At 48.1% G+C, this 23,062-nt stretch overlaps 1 protein-coding gene across 2 annotated transcripts in view; it reads left to right on the top strand.

Moving 5' to 3' along the window:
• LOC119973745 (MICOS complex subunit mic25-like) overlaps positions 1 to 23,062 on the top strand; it is a 486,022-nt gene that overhangs the window by 339,214 nt on the left and 123,746 nt on the right. For both annotated transcript variants that reach the window (XM_038812162.1, XM_038812163.1), the window contains one exon: positions 8,146 to 8,278. In XM_038812162.1, coding sequence (XP_038668090.1) covers positions 8,146 to 8,278 — 133 coding nt within the window. The remainder of the gene's footprint in view (positions 1 to 8,145; positions 8,279 to 23,062) is intronic.

Genomic DNA, 23,062 nt, shown 5'->3' on the forward strand with positions numbered 1-23,062 from the left:
AACACCGCCCATGTATACAGATCTCACACATTAGAACACCGTCCAGGTATACACATCTCACACATTGGAACACCGTCCGGGTATACAGATCTCACACATTGGAACACCGCCCAGGTATACACATCTCACACGTTGGAACACCGCTCAGGTATACAGATCTTACTTGTTGGAACACCGCCCGGGTATACACATCTCACAGATTGGAACACCGCCCGGGTATACAGATCTCACATGTTGGAACACTGTCCGGGTATACAGATCTCACACATTGGAACACCGCCCGGGTATACAGATCTCACACATTGGAACACCGCCCGGGTATACAGATCTCACACATTGGAACACCGCCCGGGTATACAGATCTCACACATTGGAACACCGCCCAGGTATACACATCTCACATGTTGGAACACCGCCCAGGTATACAGATCTCACACATTAGAACACCGTCCAGGTATACACATCTCACACATTGGAACACCGCCCGGGTATACACATCTCACAGATTGGAACACCGCCCGGGTATACAGATCTCACATGTTGGAACACCGTCCGGGTATACAGATCTCACACATTGGAACACCGCCCGGGTATACAGATCTCACACATTGGAACACCGCCCGGGTATACAGATCTCACACATTGGAACACCGCCCGGGTATACAGATCTCACACATTGGAACACCGCCCGGGTATACAGATCTCACACATTGGAACACCGCCCAGGTATACACATCTCACATGTTGGAACACCGCCCAGGTATACAGATCTCACACATTAGAACACCGTCCAGGTATACACATCTCACACATTGGAACACCGTCCGGGTATACAGATCTCACACATTGGAACACCGCCCAGGTATACACATCTCACACGTTGGAACACCGCTCAGGTATACAGATCTTACTTGTTGGAACACCGCCCGGGTATACAGATCTCACACATTGGAACACCGTCCAGGTATACAGATCTCACATGTTGGAACAGCGCCCGGGTATACAGATCTCACACATTGGAACACCGCCCGGGTATACAGATCTCACACATTGGAACACCGCCCAGATATACAGATCTCACACATTGGAACACCGCCCGGGTATACAGATCTCACACATTGGAACACCGCCCGGGTATACACATCTCACATGTTGGAACACCGCCCGGGTATACACATCTCACATGTTGGAACACTGCCCGGGCAGGTGGGTCCCACATGCCACTGCATTGAGCAGCCTACCCCTCTCCACAAGACCGCTGGCTCCTGCCCGGCTGGAGGAGTAGTAGCAGCCCCCTACTTCATGGGTTCCTTGCCGGTCACAACGGCTTACATAAAGGAGTGAACCCAGGTGGACCCGCAGCTATCTCGGGTCCGACACATGGTCCAGTACAGCGGCCAACACATCTGTGGGCCTATACGATGAAGCTCCAGGAGCTCAGTGTGGAAGACGCCGTCTTATTGTGGGGGACATAGGACATGGTGGTCCTCTCGGAACACGGTTGTGCGCTCTTGTTACAAGACCTCCTCAGTGGACACCTGGGATATCCAAGATGAAGATGCTTGCCCACAGGTATGTTTGGTAGCCCGGAATAGACTCCGACATCGAGAAGGTGGTCCAGCGCTGTGGCCCATGCCAGAAGAACCTGAAGTCCCCACCAGCTGCGCCAATGCACCCTTGGGACTGGCCAGGAAAACCTTAGGCCCGTGTCCATATAGACTTAGCCGCCCATTTCAGGGAATTAAATTCCTCATTATGGTCGGCGCCCACGTGAAGTGGCCCAAGGTCCTCAAGGTGCAAACTGTGACTACAAAGAAAACGGTGGATAGGCTGCGGCACACATCCAGCACCCAAGGAAGAATACCCAAAGTATTGGTATCAGATAACGGTGCGCATTCACCAGCAAGGAGTTAGAGTTGTTCATGTTGTTGAACGGAATTCGGAATGACCGCTCCTTATCGCCCAGCCTCAAACGGATTGGCAAAGCTGGTGGTCCAAACCGTCAAAAGGGCAATGAAGTCTTGGGAGAGGCCACTTGCCCATTTTCTCTTAAGCTACTGGGCAAACCCTCATGCTACCATGAGTATGGAACCAGCTGGTCATCTCTGGACCCGCCTCAGCCTCATCGTTCCGGACATAGGCGCTCTGATCCGCTAGCGACAGGACCACTCCAAGACAGGCACAGGTCGATGCTCACAGCTGCACAACTTCAAACCAGAGGACGCTGTATACGTGCGCAATTTTGGCGCCGGCGCCACATGGGTCCCGAGCTTCGTGCTCTGGGCAACTGGTCTGGTTTCCTATTCGGTCCAGACTGAGGGATATGAAGCCAGCTGGTCCACCTCCATTGCCACACGAGGGAGTCTCCAGAACAGGCTCTGGATGCACCAGTCCAGGTCCGCCAGTGGTCCCCATCGCTGCCTAGATCACCACGCTAATCACCATCGCCTCCGCCCGTTGAAGCCCAGGAAGCCGAGATGCCAGATGCTTCATCAGAAGGCTCTGATACCGATTCGGACATGGACACAGGCCCGCCCAGCCGCCCTCAACGCCAGCACCGTTGCCAGCTGCACCACTCCCGCCTCGTCGCCACCCGAAAACGTCGGTCACAGGTGCGTTACACACCTCCCGGACCCGTCCCGTCAACGTCGAGATGCCATCCGCTCCCTAAATGAACGAGGGCCTCAGCCTGACGACATGGACGTTTCCCCGGGATGGGGAGAGGTGTTACGACACATTTGTGGGGCCAAGGAATATGCTCTATAATACTCCCCCCTTGCACAGCTGAGTATGAACTCCCTGGGTAATTGGGGGCAGGGTTCCCCCTTCACAAGGGAAACTTCTCAGTATAAAATTCCTGACCTGGGTTCTACAGTAGGAATGTGGAATTTGAAACACAAACAGGTCAGCCATGACCTTACTGAATGGCGGAACAGGCTTGAGGGGCCGAGTGGCCTACGTTTACTCCTATTTCATATGTTTGTAATGCAAACAACAATTTAATACTCCTTTATTAGAAACCTTCTCCTCTAAATTAATACACAATTCCTTTGGCTGCAGTACGCCTTTTACGGAGTGAATTATCTGCTTGACAAGATGGAACACTGTCCATTTTCAGGTGTCTGCTGTCAGCATTGGTACAGTTTATTGCGGATTATAATTTCTTTGTACTTTGTATGATTATGCAGCCGCAGCAAGGTCAGAATGGTACCCTCCTGCCATAGTGTAACAGCTTGCTTTTTCTAATTCCAGCCCACCTAGTGTAGTTGCTAAATCAGGGGCAGTTTTGTACCAAGGGTTGAAGCTCATATCGCAGTGGAATTTTATAAGCTAGCAGACAATGGAGCTTTCCACAGCATTGGGTTGGGGTGTACTTGTTCTCAGGACCCCTTGGCACTGTGCTAACCTACTATAGCAGTTCTGAACAAATAAAATCAAAGCTACAAACTTCCTGCTCAGTGACAGCACACTTACCTCGAGGTCAGAACGGTAAGGGTTAGGTTAGTACGGTAACATTATAGGCACAAAGGGCTGTATTTTATGTGGTGGCATGGTCCCTGGTCCCCTAGCTAAAATCTCATTGTTGGGGCTTTGGGTGGAGCGATCCCATAATCCTGACGGTTGTGCCCCCCGCCCCGGCAACTTTAAGCCAAGAGTTTCGTCCCTTTCGCTGGATGAAGTCCCCCTATAAAGAGCTGCTGGCCAATTGTTCGAGGAATGCCTCTGCAGAGCGGTGGCTGGGACTACAGGCAGTCCCACCATGCTGAGGTGTCCAGGTTCAGGGATTTTGGTGAGGGTGGGAGGTGGCCTCGGGGTCGTGCCTCAAATGGGCTCATGGGGCCCCTCAGAGGAGGTTCCCTCCCCGCTTTGCACAACACTAGCCAATGGAGCTAAAGCTGCTGGGTTTTCCACATGAGTCGTACCTCCATCCACGGGTAAAATACAAACAACGGTGGAATGAGGACCTTAGATGGCCAACAAGCCGAAGAGCGGGTCTGCACTCCCCCCCCATACAAATGTCATACCCGTATGGGGCAGCTCGAAGGCCACCTGCAGGATGTCCGCGAGCCTTCCAACCTGCCAACGGGAGAGCCTAAAATCCAGCCCAAAGTGTTGGCTTCAGCCAGCTGTTCCCAATCTGGCAATTTCTCCGTAGCACTCAGCTGCAGGGAAAGATGAGAAGGTGAGTGAAGGAAATTGTGATCCCCACAGGGAAGGCACTCAGGTGGCAATCTGGCGAGGCAGCCCAACTAAGTCCTGTGGCAGAAACCTAGGTGGTATATTGCATAGCTGCCCTCGTACAAGAGAAAAGTGTTTTTGCAGTGAAACTGAAGATGGTGAGAAAGCATCATAAAAAAGAGAACGTGGGACAAAATGTGTGATCGATCAATCTATGCTATAGGCTCTGAATGAGTGGTGACAATCTTGTATACGATGTATTTGTTAATAACTGATGGTCATTGCTAGTCCAGCAACATTACAGATCATCAGGCATCGGACACGCTTCATTCTGAAACTCTAATGGGGTTCAACAGACAACTTGTTGCTCACCTGTGTTTATAGATTTTAGCCATGGTAGTGGGATGTTAATGTCGGTTCCGATTGAACACTTGTGTGAATAAAAACAAGCTGCCTTTATTCAAAATAGGTTCCTTCTTTGAACCAAAATGAGTTAATTCTTGCAGTGAATGAACATTGGCATTTCTGGTCTGAATTCTTCCTACCCTTTGCCTCTTCTCCCCTCCAATCATCTCCACTCTCTGATGGGACAGATTGTTGCTGTTACAGTTCCGCCGGTGATATCCACGTCACCTCTCTGAGCCTAGACAGCTTGTGTGACCCTGTGGGCTGAACCAAGTCTCGTTCTCACAAAACGTGCAGCAAAAAGTCAGGAATGAGAAATCAAGAATTGTAGAATTCAATGAAGGAGGCTTTTCTGCTCGTTGTTGCTGTCCGGACTCTATGAAAGAGCTATTGACCTAATCCAGTTCCCTGTAAACATAGAAAGAAAGAGAATACGAGTAGGAGTAGGCCATTCAACCTTTTGAGCCAATGTGATCATGGCTGTTCCTCTATCTCCACATTATACTCAAGCGCACATCCCTTGACACCTTTAGGGCGAAATTCTCCGCCCCCCACGACGGGTGGGAGAATAGCGGGAGGGCCTTCCCGACATTTTTGCCGCCCTCCCGCTATTCTCCCACCCCCCCCGCCGAAGTCCCGACCCGAATCGCTGCCGCCGTTTTTTTACGGCCGGCAGCGATTCTCAGCTGTTAGATGGGCCGAAGTCCCAGCCCTTTCCGCCGTTTTAACGAACGGCAAACACACCTGGTCTTGCCGTTCGTAAAAACGGCGTCACAAACTCGCTATTAATAACCATGGCACCGATTGGCACGGCCGTGCCAAGGGTGCCATGGGCCCGCGATTGGTGGGCACCGATCGCGGGCAGCGGGCCCGATGCCCGCGCACTACTTGTCCTTCCGCCGCCCCGCAGTATCCATTCGCGGGGCGGCTGAGGGGCAACCCGGCCCGCGCATGCGCGGGTTTCGCGCAAAAACGCGATGACGTCACCCGCGCATGCGCGGGTTGGAGTCTTCCAAACTGCGCATGCGCGGCTGACGTCATATGACGTGTCAGCCGGCGCTAACTCCGGTAAGCGGGCTTAACGATTTTCGTTAAGCCCGTCTTGCCGGAGCCTACGGCGTCGGGCTGCTAGCCCCGACCGGGGACCAGAATCGGTCCCCCGTCGGGAAGGGGCGCGCTGCCGTAAAACCCGCCCGGGTTTTACGGCAGCTTTACGATTTCTCCCGTTTTGGGAGAATCTCGCCCTATATATTTCCTTCTTAAATATATTCAGGGACTTGGCCTCCACAGCCTAAGTGGTTTAGAATTCCGCAGGTTCACAACCCTCTGAGTGAGAGGTTTTCTCTTAACCTCAGGCTTAAATAATAATAATAATCTTTATAATAATCTTTATTAGTGTCACAAGAGGGCAGCACGGTGGCCTAGTGGTTAGCACAACCGCCTCACGGCGCTGAGGTCCCAGGTTCGATCCCAGCTCTGGGTCACTGTCCGTGTGGAGTTTGCACGTTCTCCCCGTGTCTGCGTGGGTTTCGCCCCCACAACCCAAAAATGTGCAGAGTAGGTGGATTGGCCACGCTAAATTGCCCCTTAATTGGAAAAAATAATTGGCTAATCTAAATTTTTAAAAAAAATTAGTGTCACAAGTAGGCTTACATTAACACTGCAATGAAGTTACTGTGAAAAGCCCCTAGTCGCCACATTCCGGTGCCTGTTCGGCTACACAGAGGGAGAATTCAGAATGTCCAATTCACCTAACAGCACATCTTGTGGGAGGAAACCGGAGCACCTGGAGGAAACCCACGCAGACACGGGGAGAACGTGCAAACTCCACAGACAGTGGCCCAAGCTGGGAATCGAACCTGGGACCCTGGAGCTGTGAAGCGACAGTGCTACCCACTGTGCTACCGTGCTACCCCATATCCTGAGATGGTGACCCCTTGTTCTAGACTCCCTCGCCAGAGGAAGTAATATCCCTGCATCCAGTCTGCCCAGCCCTGTCAGAATTTTATACATTTCAATTAGATCCCCTCCTGTAAATTCCACTGAATGCAGGCCCAGACGACCCTATCTCTCCCCCATCCCAAGAATCAGTCTGGTGAACCTCCGCTGCACTCCTTCTACGGCAAGTATATCCTTCCTTAGATAAGGAGACCAAAACTGCCCACAATACTCCAGGTGTGGTCTCAACAAGGTCCTGTCCAGCTGCAGTAAGACATCCCTGCTCCTGTACTCAAGTCCTCTTGCCATGAAGGCCAATATTTCACAAACTGCGTGCTGTACCTACATGCTTGCTTCCAGTGACTGGTGTGCAAGAACAGCCAGTTTCCTTTGTATGTCGACATTTCCCAATCTATCACCACTTAAATAATATCCATTTCACTACTAAAAGCTCTTACATATTTTGCCGACTTCATCAAATAGATCCTCCCCATCTCTCCCTTTCTCCTTTTGGTGGTTATCCTAATTTGATGCCCTCCAATTACAAACTCACTGCGGGGGAAATTGTGTTTTCTTAACCAATTCACCACTCCAGAACCCTTTGTAATTTAGCGGTTTATCCTTCAAATCTCCAACAGCCAACCTGCTACACCACCTTCAGAACTGATCCAGAATTAAAACTAAAATCTGTTTGGCCTGGCCGTGTGTCACTTGTGGCTCAGCCGGTGGCACTCTTACCTCTCAAACAGGAGGCTGTGGGTTCAGTCTGTAGCCCAGAGAAGCATACACTTCAATGGAGTAGCGATAGGATGTTGTCACCTTTTTGACTGAAATGTTCAGCCGAGGCCCCTCCTGCCCTCTCGGAAGTTAATAAGTGAACACAGGGCACTATTTTGAAGGAGAGCAGAGGATTTCTCCCAGTGACCTGGCCAATGTTTACCCCTCAATTCACAGCTCGAAGAGACGATCTGCTCATTTATTTAACTGATGTTAGTGGGATCTTGCTGTGCACACTTTGACTGTTACATTCTTACATTTTAAGAGTATTTCATTGGTTGTAAAGAAGTTTGGGATGTCCTGAGGCCGTGAAAGGAGATGTATAAATGCACGTTCTTTGAATGGATCAATCAGATATTGACTTGACCGACTGGGCCATGACGGGAGCTGCTGGGCTGGATTCACCTTTTCTGAGCCTAGGTGCGGAGGATCTGTGGTGTTTTACGTGAAAAAAATTGACGGCGCCCCCTCACCGATCCTGCGACCAGTGCCGGGCGAGCAGCTGCACCGCGTAAAACTCCCAGCTCCCGCGATATAAATGGCCGGGTCCATGGGCATGCGCACGGCGACGGCCTGCAGCGGTGACTTGATTCATTTCCCCTGTTCTGTGGGAGGACTGCGTAATCCTAATGGACTGAGAGCTTGTTTGCCTGGTGGATCAGGGTTGAAAGCCCACGTCTTATTGCTTCATGGCACAGCAGGTTGGAGGCCCTGCACTGGCTGCGGAATTTAATATCCTCCCTTACTGGAACAAATCCCTTTAAAGCGTTTTCTAATATGCATTGAAAATATGTTCATTTTTAAAATGTGCAGAGACTTTAACTTTTTTATATCCTTGCTTGGCAGGATGAGAAACTATGAGCCTCTCTGTGCAAATCTGCAGTCCCAGATCCTTAATTGTTACCAAGAAAATCCGCAACTGACTTTGAAGTGCTCTACCTTTGCCAAGGAATATCGTCGCTGCATCAGGGAGGCGCAGGTAACCTCTTTTGACATTCATGGGCACTTTTAAAGTAGCAGAACTCAAGTGCATGGTTCACATACTCTGCTAAGTATAAACGCTAAATTCCTCGATTGGTTGCAGCACAAAAGTAGGCCATTTGGGCTGGCTCTCTGCAGAGCACTTTAGCTAAATGATCAAATCTCCAGTGATATTGTAGATCTGTGATAATGTCGGTCAGTCAGTGTGTTATCAGATTAGCCTCCTAGTGCAACAAAGTAAATAGCTGGTGGTGTCAGAAGGCGTAAACCAGTCCCAGATGTTTACAGTGTTTCGGTTTTGCCACACCAGTGTACCAAATCTAAAAAGGGGAAGTGCACTACATGGGGGGGTCACTCCTGAGATGCGTGTGATTTTGTTCAATATTTTTCAATCAAACCTTGTCATACGTTTGGGCTCAAGAACGCTGGGCTCATCATTGTGAACACACTGCTTTGCCAGGTGACGTTCAGACATTTTACTTTGATACGACTTGAACTGAAAATCCTGAGTTTCGCCAGTCACAAAAGGAAGAACTATTCAGACAACATAGATACATAGAAGATCGGAGGAGGCCTTTCGGCCCATCGAGCCTGCTCTGCCATTCATTATGATCATAGCTGATCATCCAACTCACTAGCCTAATCCTGCTTTCTCCCCATAGCCTTTGATCCCATTCTCCTCAAGTGCTATCAAGCACTTGAATATATTCAAAGTTTTAGCATCAACTACTTCCTGTGGTAATGAATTCCTGAGGCTCACCACTCTTTGTGTGAAGAAATGTCTCCTTATCTCTGTCCGAAATGGTTTACCCTGAATCCTCAGACTGTGACCCCTGGTTCTGGACACACCCATCATTGGTAACATCTTCCCTCCATCTTTCATGGCCTCACAAAATGACCCAAAGCATTTTGCTTTGAAAGAATAGCCAATGCTTTAATGTAGGAAACATGACAACTAATTTGCGCACAGTAACCTCCTACACATAATGAGGTAAATGACCAGATAATCTGTTTCCACTCCAACTGGTGTAATCAGGATCTGGCTCAGAAAGGGGAGAACCCGATCAGATCTCATTTGTGGCACAGTGGTTAGCACTGCTGTCTCACAGCTCCAGGGACCCAGGTAGAATTCCAGCCGCGGACGACTGTCTGTCTGGAGTTTGCACTTTCTCCCCGTGTCTGTGTGGATTTCCTCCGGGTGCTCCGGTTTCCTCCCACAGTCCAAAGATGTGCAGGTTAGGTGGATTGGCCATGCTAAATTGCCCCTTAGTGTCCAAAATGTTAGGTGGGGTTGCTGGGTTACAGGGATAGAGTGGAGGTGTGGACTTGGGTGGGATGCTCTTTCCATGGACCGGTGTAAACTCGATGGGCCGTATGGCCTCTTTCTCCACTGTAAATTCTATGATTCATTTTAATCTCATTAGCGAGATTAAGGCAGTGGACTCCCAGTATACAACCACCCAAGCGGTAAATCACCCAGACACAAATCATTACAGGACCTTAAAGCGGGGACCAGGCGTCAAGGAGGAGGAGCGAGGAGGTGAGTGCCATCTATATACTTAACTCCAAGGTGCTATGGGCAAAGCAGCCAGGGTACAGAAGGGGAATTTACGAGAGAGTTGGGGTTTGGAGGGGCTTGGGCTAAGCTGGAAGGATTCAGTTGGGGGTCTTGCCCTGGTTGAAGGCTGCGTGGCTAGTTTTCTCTCTATTGCTTTGAAAAGCTTTGAACTCTAACCCTCAATGAAATGTGATGTTGAATGTGAAAGTCTTCTCTCTGTTGCCTTGAACAGATTTGAGGTGCTTTGTTCACATTCCATTTCATGCATCGTTAACTTGTACACACCTCTGGGCTTGCTGATGTGCTAAAAAGTTTTGAACTTCATTGTTTACATTCCATTTCATGGTCCATTAACTTTTACAAGCCTCTTGATTGACAGCTGTAGGCTCTTTCAAAGGAGGATTTCCGCTGTGTTTGTTTATATAGCACTTCACGGTCCATTAACTGTGAAGTGCTTCCTCTTTTGAGCAGGTGCTCTGTCTGACCCCATTTTTTTCACAGTGGTTTTTTTTCCAAGTCTGAAGTGCTTCCTAGAAAGAGCAGGTGCTCTTGTCTGACTGCATTTTTTCATTGTGGGTCCTTTCCAACCTCTTATAGTAAAACAGCGTGTCTGCACTGGAGGTAGCTTTCCACCTTAGAAGCAGCTAGCACAACTGAGACACTAAGGTGCAAGGGTTCCTCAATAGGAACCTTCTCACAGCCACTGTTCAATTCTCTAGCTTGACATGATAACCAAGCTGGGGGGATTCAGATACCTTTGTAGCCCCTGAGTGGTCAGGGGCATGGCTGGACAGTGCTCTGGCACTGACCCCACAGTAGAACGCTCACTTGGGGGGGGGGGGGGGGGGGGGGGGGGGAGAGAGCTGATGCTGGCGAGGATGGGGGCGTCAGGTCACCCTGATGCCTGCGTGATATTGGATGGGGGGGGAGTGACCCGAACGTTAAGCGGTGAGGGGGGAGGTTGCCCCTCTGTGCTGAAGGGTTGGGGGTGTTCACCTTATTTGCAGGGGGGCCGCAATGTCCTTGGGGGTAGATGGGCGCGTATCACTTTACTTTGAGATCAGGGCACCCTTTAAAAATGCCGTCCCGATCTCTGAGGGCCAGTCCTGCTGCCGTCTTTAGGCCCCGCCCCTATCAATGCGAGTGCAAAACATGCCCCCATCCAAAAAAATGACAAGTGGGGTGGATTGCGATCGGGATCATGCCAACACACCCAGTGGGGCTTGCACTGCATTTACCACCAGAGGCAACACTAAGTGGGGTGGATTGCGATCGGGATCATGCCAACACACCCAGTGGGGCTTGCACTGCATTTACCACCAGAAGTAACACTAAGTGGGGTGGATTGCGATCGGGATCATGCCAAACCACCCAGTGGGGCTCGCACTGCATTTACCACCAGAGGCAACACTTTATTTTTTGGGTGAATTGTACCTATTGCTATCTATTCAGATAGAAGCCAAAGGGTGGTTGTGGAGGGTTGTTTTTCAAACTGGAGGCCTGTGACCAGCAGTGTACCTCATGGATCGGTGCTGGGTGTTTTTTATTTTTATATTATATATTTTCTATATATATATGTGTGTGTATGTATATGGAGGCATGGTTAATAAGTTTACAGATGACCTCAAGATAGGTGGCATAGTGGATAGTGAAAAACTTTATATAAGATTGCAACAAGATCTAACCAACTGGGCCAGTGGGCCAATGAATGGTAGATGGAGTTTAATTTGGAAAATGTGAGGTGATGCATTTTTTGGTAGATCAAATCGGGGTAGGGCAGGACCGACTGAGTTAATCATAGAATTTACAGTGCAGAAGGAGGCCATTTGGCCCATCAAGTCTACACCGGCTCTTGGAAAGAGCACCCTACCCAAGCCCACACCACCCTATCCCCATAACCCAGTAATGCACTCAACCAACACTAAGGGCAATTTTGGACACTAAGGGTAATTTAGCATGGCCAATCCACCTAACCCGCACATCTTTGGACTGTGGGAGGAAACCGGAGCACCCGGAGGAAACCCACGCACACACGGGGAGGACGTGCAGACTCCGTGCAGACAGTGACCCAGCTGGGAATAGAACCTGGGACCTTAGAGCTGTGAAGCAATTGTGCTAACCACTGTGCTACCGTGCTGCCCACTGGTAGCTAATGGTACCTAATGGTAGGGAGTTGGGGAGAGTTACAGAACAAAGAGATATAGGAGTACAGGTTCAGAGTTCCTTGACGGTGGAGTCACAGGTAAACAGGGTGGTGAAGAAGGCATTCAGCATGCTAGGTTTTATTGGTCAGAATATTGAATACAGGAGTTGGGACATCATGTTGAAGTTGTACAGGACATTGGTGAGACCACACATGGAATGTTGTGTTCAGATCTGGTCACCCTATTATAGGAAGGATATTGTTAAACTAGAAAGAGTGCAGAAGAGATTTACGAGGATGCTACCAGGACTTGATGGTCTGAGTTATAAGGAGAGGCTGGGGCTTTTTCCTTGGAGCGTAGGAGGCTTAAGGGTGATCTTATAGAGGTCTATAAAGTAATGAGGTGCATAGATAAGGTAGATAGTCGACATATTTTGCCAAAGGTAGAGGAGTCTAGAACGAGAGGGCATAGGTTTAAGATGAGAGGGGGGAGATACAAAAGAGACCAGAGGGGAAATATCTTCACACAAGGGTGGTGAGCAACTGGAACGGGCTGCCAGAGGCAGTGGTAGAGGCGGGTACAATTTTGTCCTTTAAAAATCAGTTAGACAGTTACATGGTCAGGGTGGGTATAGAGGGATATGGGCCAAATGCAAGTAAGTGTGACTAGCTTAGTGATAGAAACTGGGTGACATGGACATGTTGGGCCGAAGGGCCTGTTCCCATGCTGTAAACATCTATGACAAAGTTAATCTCTAATGCCCTCTTGAAAAGCTTTGATTGAACCTGCCTCCACCACACTTCCAGGCAGCACATTCCAGATCCAAACCACTCACCATTTGAAAAAAATTTTTCACAGATCGCATTTGCTTTTTTGCAAAACACTTTAAATCTGTGCCCTCTTGTTCTCGATCTTTTTACGAGGGGAATAGTTTCTCCCTATGTACTCCGTCCAGCCCCTTCATGATTTTGAACACCTCTATCAAATCCCCGCTTTGCTTTCCGTCCCAGGAGAACAATCCTAATCTCTCCAATCTATACTCATAACTGAAGTTACTCATTCCTGGAACCATTCTTGTCAAACCTGATGCATTTATATCTTTCCTATAGTTTGGTGCCCAGAACTGTACACAATATTCCAGCTGAGGTCTAACTAGTGTCTTGTATAAGTACAGCACAATCTCTTTGCTTTTGTGTCCGTATTAATATAACCAAGGATACGATATGCTCTCTCCACCTGTCCTGCTACCTTCAATGATCTAGGCATCTCAACAGCCAGGTCCCTCTCCTCCTGCATCCATTTAAGAACTGTACCCTTTATTTTATATTGTTTGTCCATATTCTTCCTACCACGTCACACTTCTCCGCATTGAACTGCCACTTAACTGCCCACTCCACCAACCTGCCTATGCCCTTTGAAGTTGTTCACTGCCCTTCGTGGGTGGCACAGTGGTTAGCATTGTTGCTTCATAGCCAGGGACCCGGGTTCGATTCCTGGCTTGGGTCACTGTCTGTGTGGAGTCTGCACATTCTCCCTGTGTCTGCGTGGGTTTCCTCCGGGTGTTCCGATTTCCTCCCACAAGTCCCGAAAGACATGCTTGTTAGGTGAATTGGACATTCTGAATTCTCCCTCTGTGTACCTGAACAGGCGCCGGAGTGTGGCGGGTAGGGGATTTTCACAGTAACTTCATTGTAGTGTTAATGTAAGCCTACTTGTGACACTAATAAAGATTATTATTATTATCCTCACAGTTTTCAATGCTTTAAAGTTTTTTGTATCATCTGCAAACTTTGAAATTGTCTCCGGCACACCAAGATCAGGATCAATAATGTTTATCAGGAAAAACAAGGATCCCAATACCAACCCCTGGGAAACTCCACTGCAAACATCCCTCCAGCCCCAAAAATATCCACTGACCATTGCTTTCTTTTTCCTATTACTCAGCCAGTTTCGTATCCATGTTCCCACTATCCCTTTTATTCCATGAACTATAACGTTTGTCACAAGTCTGCTGTGTGGCACTGTGTCAAATGCCTTCTGAAAGTCCATGTACACCACACCAACAGCTTTACCCTCATCGACCCTTTCTGTTACCTCTCCCTCTTCAAAAAAATTCCAGCAAGTTATTTAAACACAATTTCCTCTTTAGATATCCATGCTGACTCTTCCTAATTAACCCAAAACTTTTCCATGTGACGAACAATTCTACGGTGAATAATTGCTTCTAGAAGTTTGCCCATGATTGATGTTAAGCTAACTGGTCTGTAATTGCTGGGTCTGTCCTCACAACCTTTTTTGAATAAGGGCGTGACGTCTGCAATCCTCCAGTTCTCTGGCACCTCCCGAGTCTTGGGAAGACTGAAAGACTATGGCCAGGGTCCCTGCAATTTCTACTCTCACTTCCTTCAATATCCTTGAATGCATCTAATCTAGTCCCGGTGCCTTGTCAATTTTCAAGTGCCGACAGTCTTTCCAACATTTCCTCCTTCTCAGTTTTGACCCCTTCTAGTGACAGTTCTGCCTCCTTAGTAAAGGTGGATGCAAAGTATTAATTTAATATCTCAGCCATGCCCCCTGCTTCCAATTCTAAATTCCCTTTTAGGTCCCGAATCGGCCAGACCCCTCCTTTTACTATCCTTTTACTGTTTATGTACCTATGAAAGACTTTTGGATTCCCCTTTATGTTGGCTGCCAGTCTTTTCTCATAACGCCTCTTCCCTTCTCCAATATACTTTTTCTCACCTCTCTTCGGAACCTTCTGTATTTGTTTTGTTTTCAACTGTTATTTCTGCCTGACACCTGTCATAAGCACATCTATTCTTCAATTTCTTTATTTCTATCTCCTTTATGATCCAGGGAGCTATGGATTTGCTGGCCCTGCCTTTGCGTTTATGATCCAGGGAGCTATGGATTTGCTGGCCCTGCCTTTGCCTTTTGAGGAATAAACCATGACTGTACCCAAACCATTTCATTTTTGAAGGTAGCCCGTTGTTCGGTTACAGTTTTCCCCACCAACCTTTTGTTCCAGTCTATCCAGCCCAGCTCTGTTCTTGCCCCCATTGAAATCGGCTCTCCACCAATTAATTATTCTTACTTTGGATTGTCCATTGCCCTTTTCTACAATCATCCTAAACTTTATAATACAAAGATCACTAAATTTTGCCCCATTGACACTTGATCTACTTAGCCTACCTCATTTTCAAGAACCTGGGCCGGGATTCTCCCCTATCCGGTGGGCGGGGGGTCCCGGCGTAGCGGAATGGCGCCAACCACTCCGGCGTCGGGCCTCCCGAAAGGTGCAGAATTCTCCGCACGGTTAGGAGCTAGGCCCACGCCGGAGTGGTTGGCGCCACGCCGACTGCCGCCAAAACCGGTGTCGGGGCTGTCCGAAAGACCTTCGCCGGTTCGCGCATGCGCCGGTGCATCAGCGGCCGCTGACGTCACCACCGCCGCATGCCGGTAGGGGGGGTCTCTTTTCTGCCTCCTCCATGGTGGAGGCCGTGGCGGCGGCGGAAGAAAAAGAGTGCCCCCACGGCATTGGCCCACCCGCCGATTGGTGGGCCCCGATCGCGGGCCAGGCCACCGTGGGGGCACCCCCTGGGGTCCGATTGCCCCGCGCCCCCCCCAGGACCTCGGGGGCCCGCTCATGCCGACAATCCCGCCGCCACCAGAGGTGGTTGAAACCACGTTGGTGGGAGAGGCCTGTCAGCGGCGGGACTTCGGTCCATCGCGGGCCGGAGAATCGCCGCGGGGGGCACGCCGATCGGCGCAGTGCGATTCACGGGTGGCGGGGGCGGGATTTACTCCGGCCCCGGGCGATTCTCCGACCCTGCGGGGTCGGAGAATTCCGCCCCAGATCCAAAACATAGAACATACAGTGCAGGAGGAGGCCATTTGGCCCATCAAGTCTGCACCGACCCACTTAAGCCCTCACTTCCACCCTATCCCCCTAACCCAATAACCCCTCCTAACCTTTTTGGACACTAAGGGCAATGTATCATGGCCAATCCACCTAACCTGCACGCCTTTGGACTGTGGGAGGAAACCGGAGCACCCGAAGAAAACCCACGCAGACACGGGGAGAACGTGCAGACTCCGCACAGATACAGTAGTGGCCCAAGCCGGGAATCAAACCTGGGGCCCTGGAGCTGTGTTGGGGTAATTGGGTTACGGGGATAGGGTGGAGGTGTGGGGCTGAAGTAGGGTGCTCTTTCCAAGGGCCGGTGCAGACTCAATAGGCTGAATGGCCTCCTTCTGCACTGTAAATTCTATGAAAGGAAGGCTTTGAGGATGTACTTGAAGTGTTTTGTCTGCCTTCCGGGGGCTCGCTTACCGTGTTGAAGCTCCTGTTTCAGGAGTCTTGTGGCAGGCATGCAGACCATGTGGCCCACCCAGTGGAGCTGATGGAGCATGGTCAATGCTTCGATGCTGGAAATGCTGGCCTGGGTGAGAACACCGAGGTTGGTGTGATTACCCTGCCAATGGATTGACAGAATCTTGCGGAGGAGTGCTGGTGGTGCACCAGCATTACCTGTACATAATCCATGTCTGAGCTACATAGCAGGGTGGGCATCATTACTGCTCTGTAGACCACGAGCTTGGTATACACTCTATTCCTCTGGCGACAAAAGACTGTACTGGCACACTGAAGGTGGTGTTGAACCTCGTTGCTGATTTCTTGCCATGTTGACAGTAGGCTCCCAAGGTATGGAAAGAGGACCATGTTGTCCAAGGTCCCGTCATGGATTATGATAACCATGGGTCAGTGCTGTGTGGCAGGGGCAGTTTGATAGAGGACCTTTGACTAACAGATGTTCAGTGTAAGGACCACGCTCTTGTATGCCTTGGTGAACCTGTTGACGATGGCTTGGAGTTCAACCTCCAACTGTGCAGAGCATCATCTGCATATGGTAGTTCAATGACAGAGGATGCGATAACCTTGGATCTGGCCTGCAGGCAGTGGAGGTTGAACAGATTCCCATTTGTTCTGTAATTTAGCTCCACTCCAGCGTGGAGTTTGCTGAGGGTGAAATGGAGCATTGCTACAAGGAAGATCTAGAAGAGCATCCATGCGATGAAACAGCTTTGCTTGATTGTTCTGATTCCAACTTTTGTTAGGATCTGGACAAGAAGCCCAAAAACTTGAAAAATATATTTAAACTGTGAGGAAAGGATGCTTCGCCTCTGAAGTAATTCCACTGACCAATAGGTATCTTTTATATTAAAACAAACTTCATTCTTAACACAGGATTAAACACATTATCATCACAAAAATAGTTTCTCAATCAACAGATAAACAGTTCTTAAAATAAAAGGATCTCCTTTTTACTACTAACTTATCCCTTCTTTATCTTCAATTAAGCAAAGCCCATTACAGGTAAAAGCGACCTACAAATAATATAACTTAACAAACACAGGATTACTTACATAGGCATTTATTGGAAAGACTGCTTGGCAAGAGAGACAGAGACACTTTCACGAAACAGCCTGCAGATCCTTCTGTCTTTGTCAGACTACTGCTCAACCGGACAGCATTTGGCAAAAGCTGTTGCTCAACTTAAAAATTCCTAGCAGCCTGCCAAATCCATATCAAACTGCAAAATTACAGACAGACCTCGCTCCTCCCATTAATTATATTATCTTTATCCCACTCAGATCCCATGACCTGCTTACCTAAATCTAAACACAATGTTTCAAATTGTCTATTCTCCAGGGAATTTCCAGCAATCATAACAAAGTTTCATTAGGCCTCTCTTTGTAAATAAATAAATGGTTGTATTGAATGATGATCTTACTTTACGACATCTTAATCGCACATGTTGCAGACAGACTGCCTGCCTGGATGTTAAACCAGGATTTTTAAAAAATTTACTGCAACAGATTATATGTACACACAATATATATACCAATTTCTTACATTCATCACATGACTCCAGTCCAAACATGAACTAGGACTGCGATTGGTCCATTAGTCAGGATCACGGCTTGCGTATCATCATGGAGCAGGCAGAGGATGGTGACAGACCTTTGGGGGCACGGAGGCGTACGCTCCATAATCCTTCGCGTTGACAATATTGAATTCAGTGGAAGGAGTCTAGGTTAGGTGGGAGTAGAGGTTGGGGCCCATAATAGATGATGAGGTGTGGAGCCCGGCCCTTGGCAGAGTGAACTACGTGTATTTATGCGCGAGGCTGGGTTTGATCCAGCTTAAAGGTATTGTACAGGGCGCACCTGACCAAGTCTCCGATGAGTCGTTTATTTGCGGAGATGGATGACAAGTGCGAGTGCTGTTCCGGGGGTCCAGCCAACAACGTGCACATGTTCTGGTCGTGTCCCAAGCTTGTGAGTTTTTGGGTCCTCTTTCTTAGCACCACGTCGGCGATTCTGAACATTGAACTGGAGCCCTGTCCGTTAGTTGTCATATTTGGGGTGTCAGACTCGCCAGGGCTGCAGTCCGGTGCAGGGGCGGATAATAATAATATTGTTTATTATCACAAGTAGGCTTCAATGAAGTTACCGTGAAAAGCCCCCAGTCGCCACATTCCGGCACCTTTTCGGGGAGGCTGGAATGGGAATTGAACTCACACTGCTGGTCTTGTGCTGCATTACAAGCCCACTGTGCTAAACCAGCCCCTTGTCCTTGCCTTTGCCTTATTGATTGTCCAGAGGCAGGTTCTGCTGGAGTGGAGGTCTGCATCTCCACCCAATGCCTCTATATGGTTGGGGGACTTGTTTTTGTACCCAGACAGATCAAGTATAGCGTGAGGGTTTTGGTCAATTGGAGTCTACCTGTGGTGGCAACCTTTTATAGTTTATTTTGAGGAATTGATCACCGTCAGTTGTTAGGTGGGGGAGAGGGGCGCGGTGGGAGGTTGTGTTGGGTTGCTTTTAATGCCTGTTTTCGGTAAGTTGTATTTGGTTTGTATAGATTTATTTAATTTGTAATTTATAAAATGATGAACTCTAATAAAACTTTTTTTAAAAAGACAATGTCGAAGGCCTTTGTGAGGTCAAAGAGGGCCATGTACAAGTGGTGGTGCTGTTTCCTCCATTTCTCTTGTAGTTGCCGCACGGTGAACATTGTGTTTGTTGTACCCCTCAAGGGGTGGAATCTGCATTGCTACTCTGGGAGAAGCTATTCAGCCACAGGGAGTAAGCGATTAAGGAAGCCTGTTCTCATGATCGCCAATGTGGCCGACAACAGAGAAATTCCTCTATGGTTACTGCAGTTGGACTTGTCATCCTTCCTGAAGATGGTCACGATTCTTGCCTTGGAGAGGATACAGAGGAGGTTTGCTTGATTGTTACCAGGGATTGTTACCAGGGCTTATTCTTCATTGACTCTTATCAAGACCCTTCATACTTTTGAATATGTCTATCAAATAGCACCTTAATTTTCTCTGCTCCAAGCAAAACAATCTCTGTTTCTCCAAATCGTCCACCTAACTGACGTTCTACTTCCCTGATATCATTCCTGTGAAACTTTTCTGCAACCTCTCTAAGGCCTTGACATCCTTCCCTAAGTCGCATGGACCTGGAACTTGATGGGCTTTTGGTAGTGAGCTGTCAGGGTCGCCATCATTGCCCCTCTGAATCTCACTGCAACTTCACCATTTAGAGCAAACGCAGTTTAACAAATTAAGAGGCGGTACTGTGAACTCCTTCAACTCCTAAAGCCAGTCATCAACAAAATCAATTCATCTGATGAGAAACCCCCCCCCCCCCCCCCCCCCCCCCCCCCCCCCCCTCCGTTTTCTTCTCTGAAACCATTGTTAGAAAACCAATCAACAGTTAAGCATTGTCCAATGAGGTGTAACTATTTTAGCAGTGGTCTGTGTACGAACTATTGCTGTACATCCAACCTGACACCGCAAAAAAATGTTGAATGTTGTTAAATATCCCCACTATTAACAAAGAACAAAGAAAAGTACAGCACAGGAACAGGCCCTTCACCCTCCAAGTCTGCGCCGATCATGCTGCCCGTCTAAACTAAAATCTTCCACACTTCCTGGGTCCGTATCCCTCTATTCCCATCCTATTCATGTATTTGTCAAGATGCCCTTTAACCATAACTATCGCTTCCACCACCTCCTCCGACAGCGAGTTCCAGGCACCCACTACCCACTGTGTAAAAAATCTTGCCTCGTACATCTCCTCTAAACCTTGTCCCTCGCACCTTAAACCTATGCCCCATAGTAATTGACCCCTCTACCCTGGGAAAAAGTTTCTGACTATTAGACTTCTTAAATAATCTTTTAAAAGTTAGATTTTCTTTATGATATTTCGGTTAACCCCGGTAAGTACCCAATCTTTATTCCAATCTCTGTAAAATTGTTACAAAGTGTTTTGATTATTAGTGCTTTTCATTTCCTGTCTGTGAAAATCTTTGTTCACACGATTGGCTGCTTTGACTGTTTGATGACATCACTGCAGCTCAACAATGGGATTCCCCGTCAAACAACATTACAATCAACTGGATGTCGAGAGAGGTAGAGTTCTCAGCCTCAGAGGTAGTGGGATCTCTCGATGCACCTTTCTCTGAAGTCAGCAGCAATCACCAAAATTTTGCCGCTGGCTGCAAATTACGGGCCATAGTTTTGAATTAGAGATTACAGCACCGCATCTGGAATAAAACAAGGGGATAGGAAGGGGGGATGGGACTGATTGGACTGCTCTGCAGAGAGCCAGCATGGGCTCAAAGGGATGAATGGCCTCCTCCTGTGCTGTAATAACTCTATCACTCTCTCTTTAAGCAAGCTCAGCAGGTGTATATTACAGTGTTGTTTCCATTGATTTCTAGTGCATTGGGCGCATTATAGTTTTACCAACTCAAGGATTTTAGGACATAGATATGTGACTATACCATTGCTGAGACAGTGTAATTTATAAAATTCTGCATTTTGTTAGACTATTGGGATGAAGCAATTCTGAAAACTAATACAGGCAGAGTGATAAAGTCTGGTTAAGTGCAAACCTGTGAGTTGATTATTGACATCAGTCGGCACTTTCTGGGTATGTTTCTAATTAAGATCTATGGGAATTTGCTTTTAGTTGCTGTCTGATTCCCTTGACTTCACATCAGCAGCTCTGCTGTGAAACGGTGAGAGATTCTGAGATGGATTAAAGCCATATTTAGATTTTTTTTTTAAACCCTAGGAGGTATTCAGATTTTGGAGATTAACTTTTAGCACACCACTGTTATTTTTAGGCTACTGCTGGAATGTACTTTCTAGACTTTGTGCATTCATTGCTGCCTGCAATGTGTTATATCCACGTTCCTCGCCCACTTAGCAGTCTCCCTCTATAGTCACCCATGAGTGTAAATTAAGCCATCTCCTGTCGAGCAGTACTTTAAAAAAAAAAATTTAGAGTACCCAATTATTTTTTTCCCAATTAAGGGGCAATTTAGCATGGCCAATCCATCTAACCTGCACATCTTTGGGTTGTGGGGGTGAAACCCGCGTAGACACGGGGAGAATGCACAAATTCCACATGGACAGTGACCCAGGGCTGGGATTGAACCTTGGTCCTCAGCGCCTTAGGCAGCAGTTCTAACCACTGCACCACCATGCTGCCCTGTCAAACATTACTTGAGGGTCTCTTTTCATGCTTGTCCCCCTCCTCACCCTAACTTCTCCAACACCCTCACCAACTTCCAAGTTAACTTGATCAACACAGGTTTAACTTGCTATTTGGTAACTTTCTCTTTAGGCTTCTGCCCAACCCACTACTGAATTGGAGCTTCTTGATCTTACACGAGTTGAACTAGACTTGAAGTCCAATTTCCAATTTATGTGCTGTTTGTGGCTGGATAGTCAATTGATCAAAAATTGCCTCCACAGAAAGGAACACAAGTTTAGTTGGACACAGTGGAGAGCGTCCCACAAGCAAATAGCGAAGCAATAATTAACCAGATAACCCATTTTAGTTATATTGGTTAATATTGGACATGAATCTGGGAGAACTGGTTTGCTCTTCTTCGAACTAGCATCACAGGATCTTTAGCATCCACCTGAGAGAGAAGATGGAGCCTCGGTTTAGGTTTCACCTGAGAAAGGCACTACTGACAGTGCAGCACTCTCTACTGCATTGAAGTGTCAGCCTAGACTATGGACTTGTGTCTCAGAGACTTGAACCTACAGTCTTCTGATTCAAAGCCATAACTAATACCTTGATAACAAGAGTAGGCAGCAACGGAGGTATGAACTACATAAGAGTTGCAATATGGACTTTAAAGGAACTCACGCTTAATTTATTCTTTTATGGAATGTGGGCTTCGCTGGCTAGGTCAGCACTTGTTGCCCATCCCTCATTGCCCTTGAGAAAGTAGTGGTGAGCTGCCTTCTTGAACAGCTGCAGTCCATGTGGTGCAGGGGCACTCACAGTGCTGTTAGGGAGGGAGTTCCAGGATTTTGACTGAGCAACAGTCAAGGAACAGCGGTATATTTCCAAATCAGGATGGCGTGTCACTTGGAGGAACTTGCAAAGCATGGTGTTCCCATGCATCTGCTGCCCTTGTCCTTTGATGGTAGCGGTTCTGGATTTGGAAGGCTCTGTCAAAGGAACCTTAGTGAGTTGCTGCAGTGCATCTTGTAGCTGGTACAGACGGGTGCCAGTGGTGGAGGGAGTGAACGTTTAAGGTGGAGGATGGGGTGCCAATCAAGCGGACTGTTTTGTCCTTGATGGTTATGGGGTTGGTTTAGCACACTGGGCTAAATCGCTGGGTTTTAAAGCAGACCAAGGCAGGCCAGCAGCACGGTTCAATTCCCGTACCAGCCTCCCCGAACAGGCGCCGGAATGTGGCGACTAGGGGCTTTTCACAGTAACTTCATTGAAGCCTACTCGTGACAATAAGCGTTTTTCATTTTCATTTCATTTCATTGATGGTGTCAAGATTCTTGAGTGTTTTTGGAGCAGCACTTAGCCAAGTGGGGTGTATTCCATTACATTCCTGATTTGTGGTCTTGTGGGTGAACAAGGTTTGAGAAGTCAGGAGGTGAGTTACCACAGAATCCAAGCCTCTGACGTGTTCTGGAGCCACAGTATTGATGTGGCTGGTCCAGTTCACTTTCTGGGTAAT

Source organism: Scyliorhinus canicula, chromosome 11, assembly GCF_902713615.1.
Source record: "Scyliorhinus canicula chromosome 11, sScyCan1.1, whole genome shotgun sequence".
Taxonomy (NCBI): Eukaryota; Metazoa; Chordata; class Chondrichthyes; order Carcharhiniformes; family Scyliorhinidae; genus Scyliorhinus; species Scyliorhinus canicula.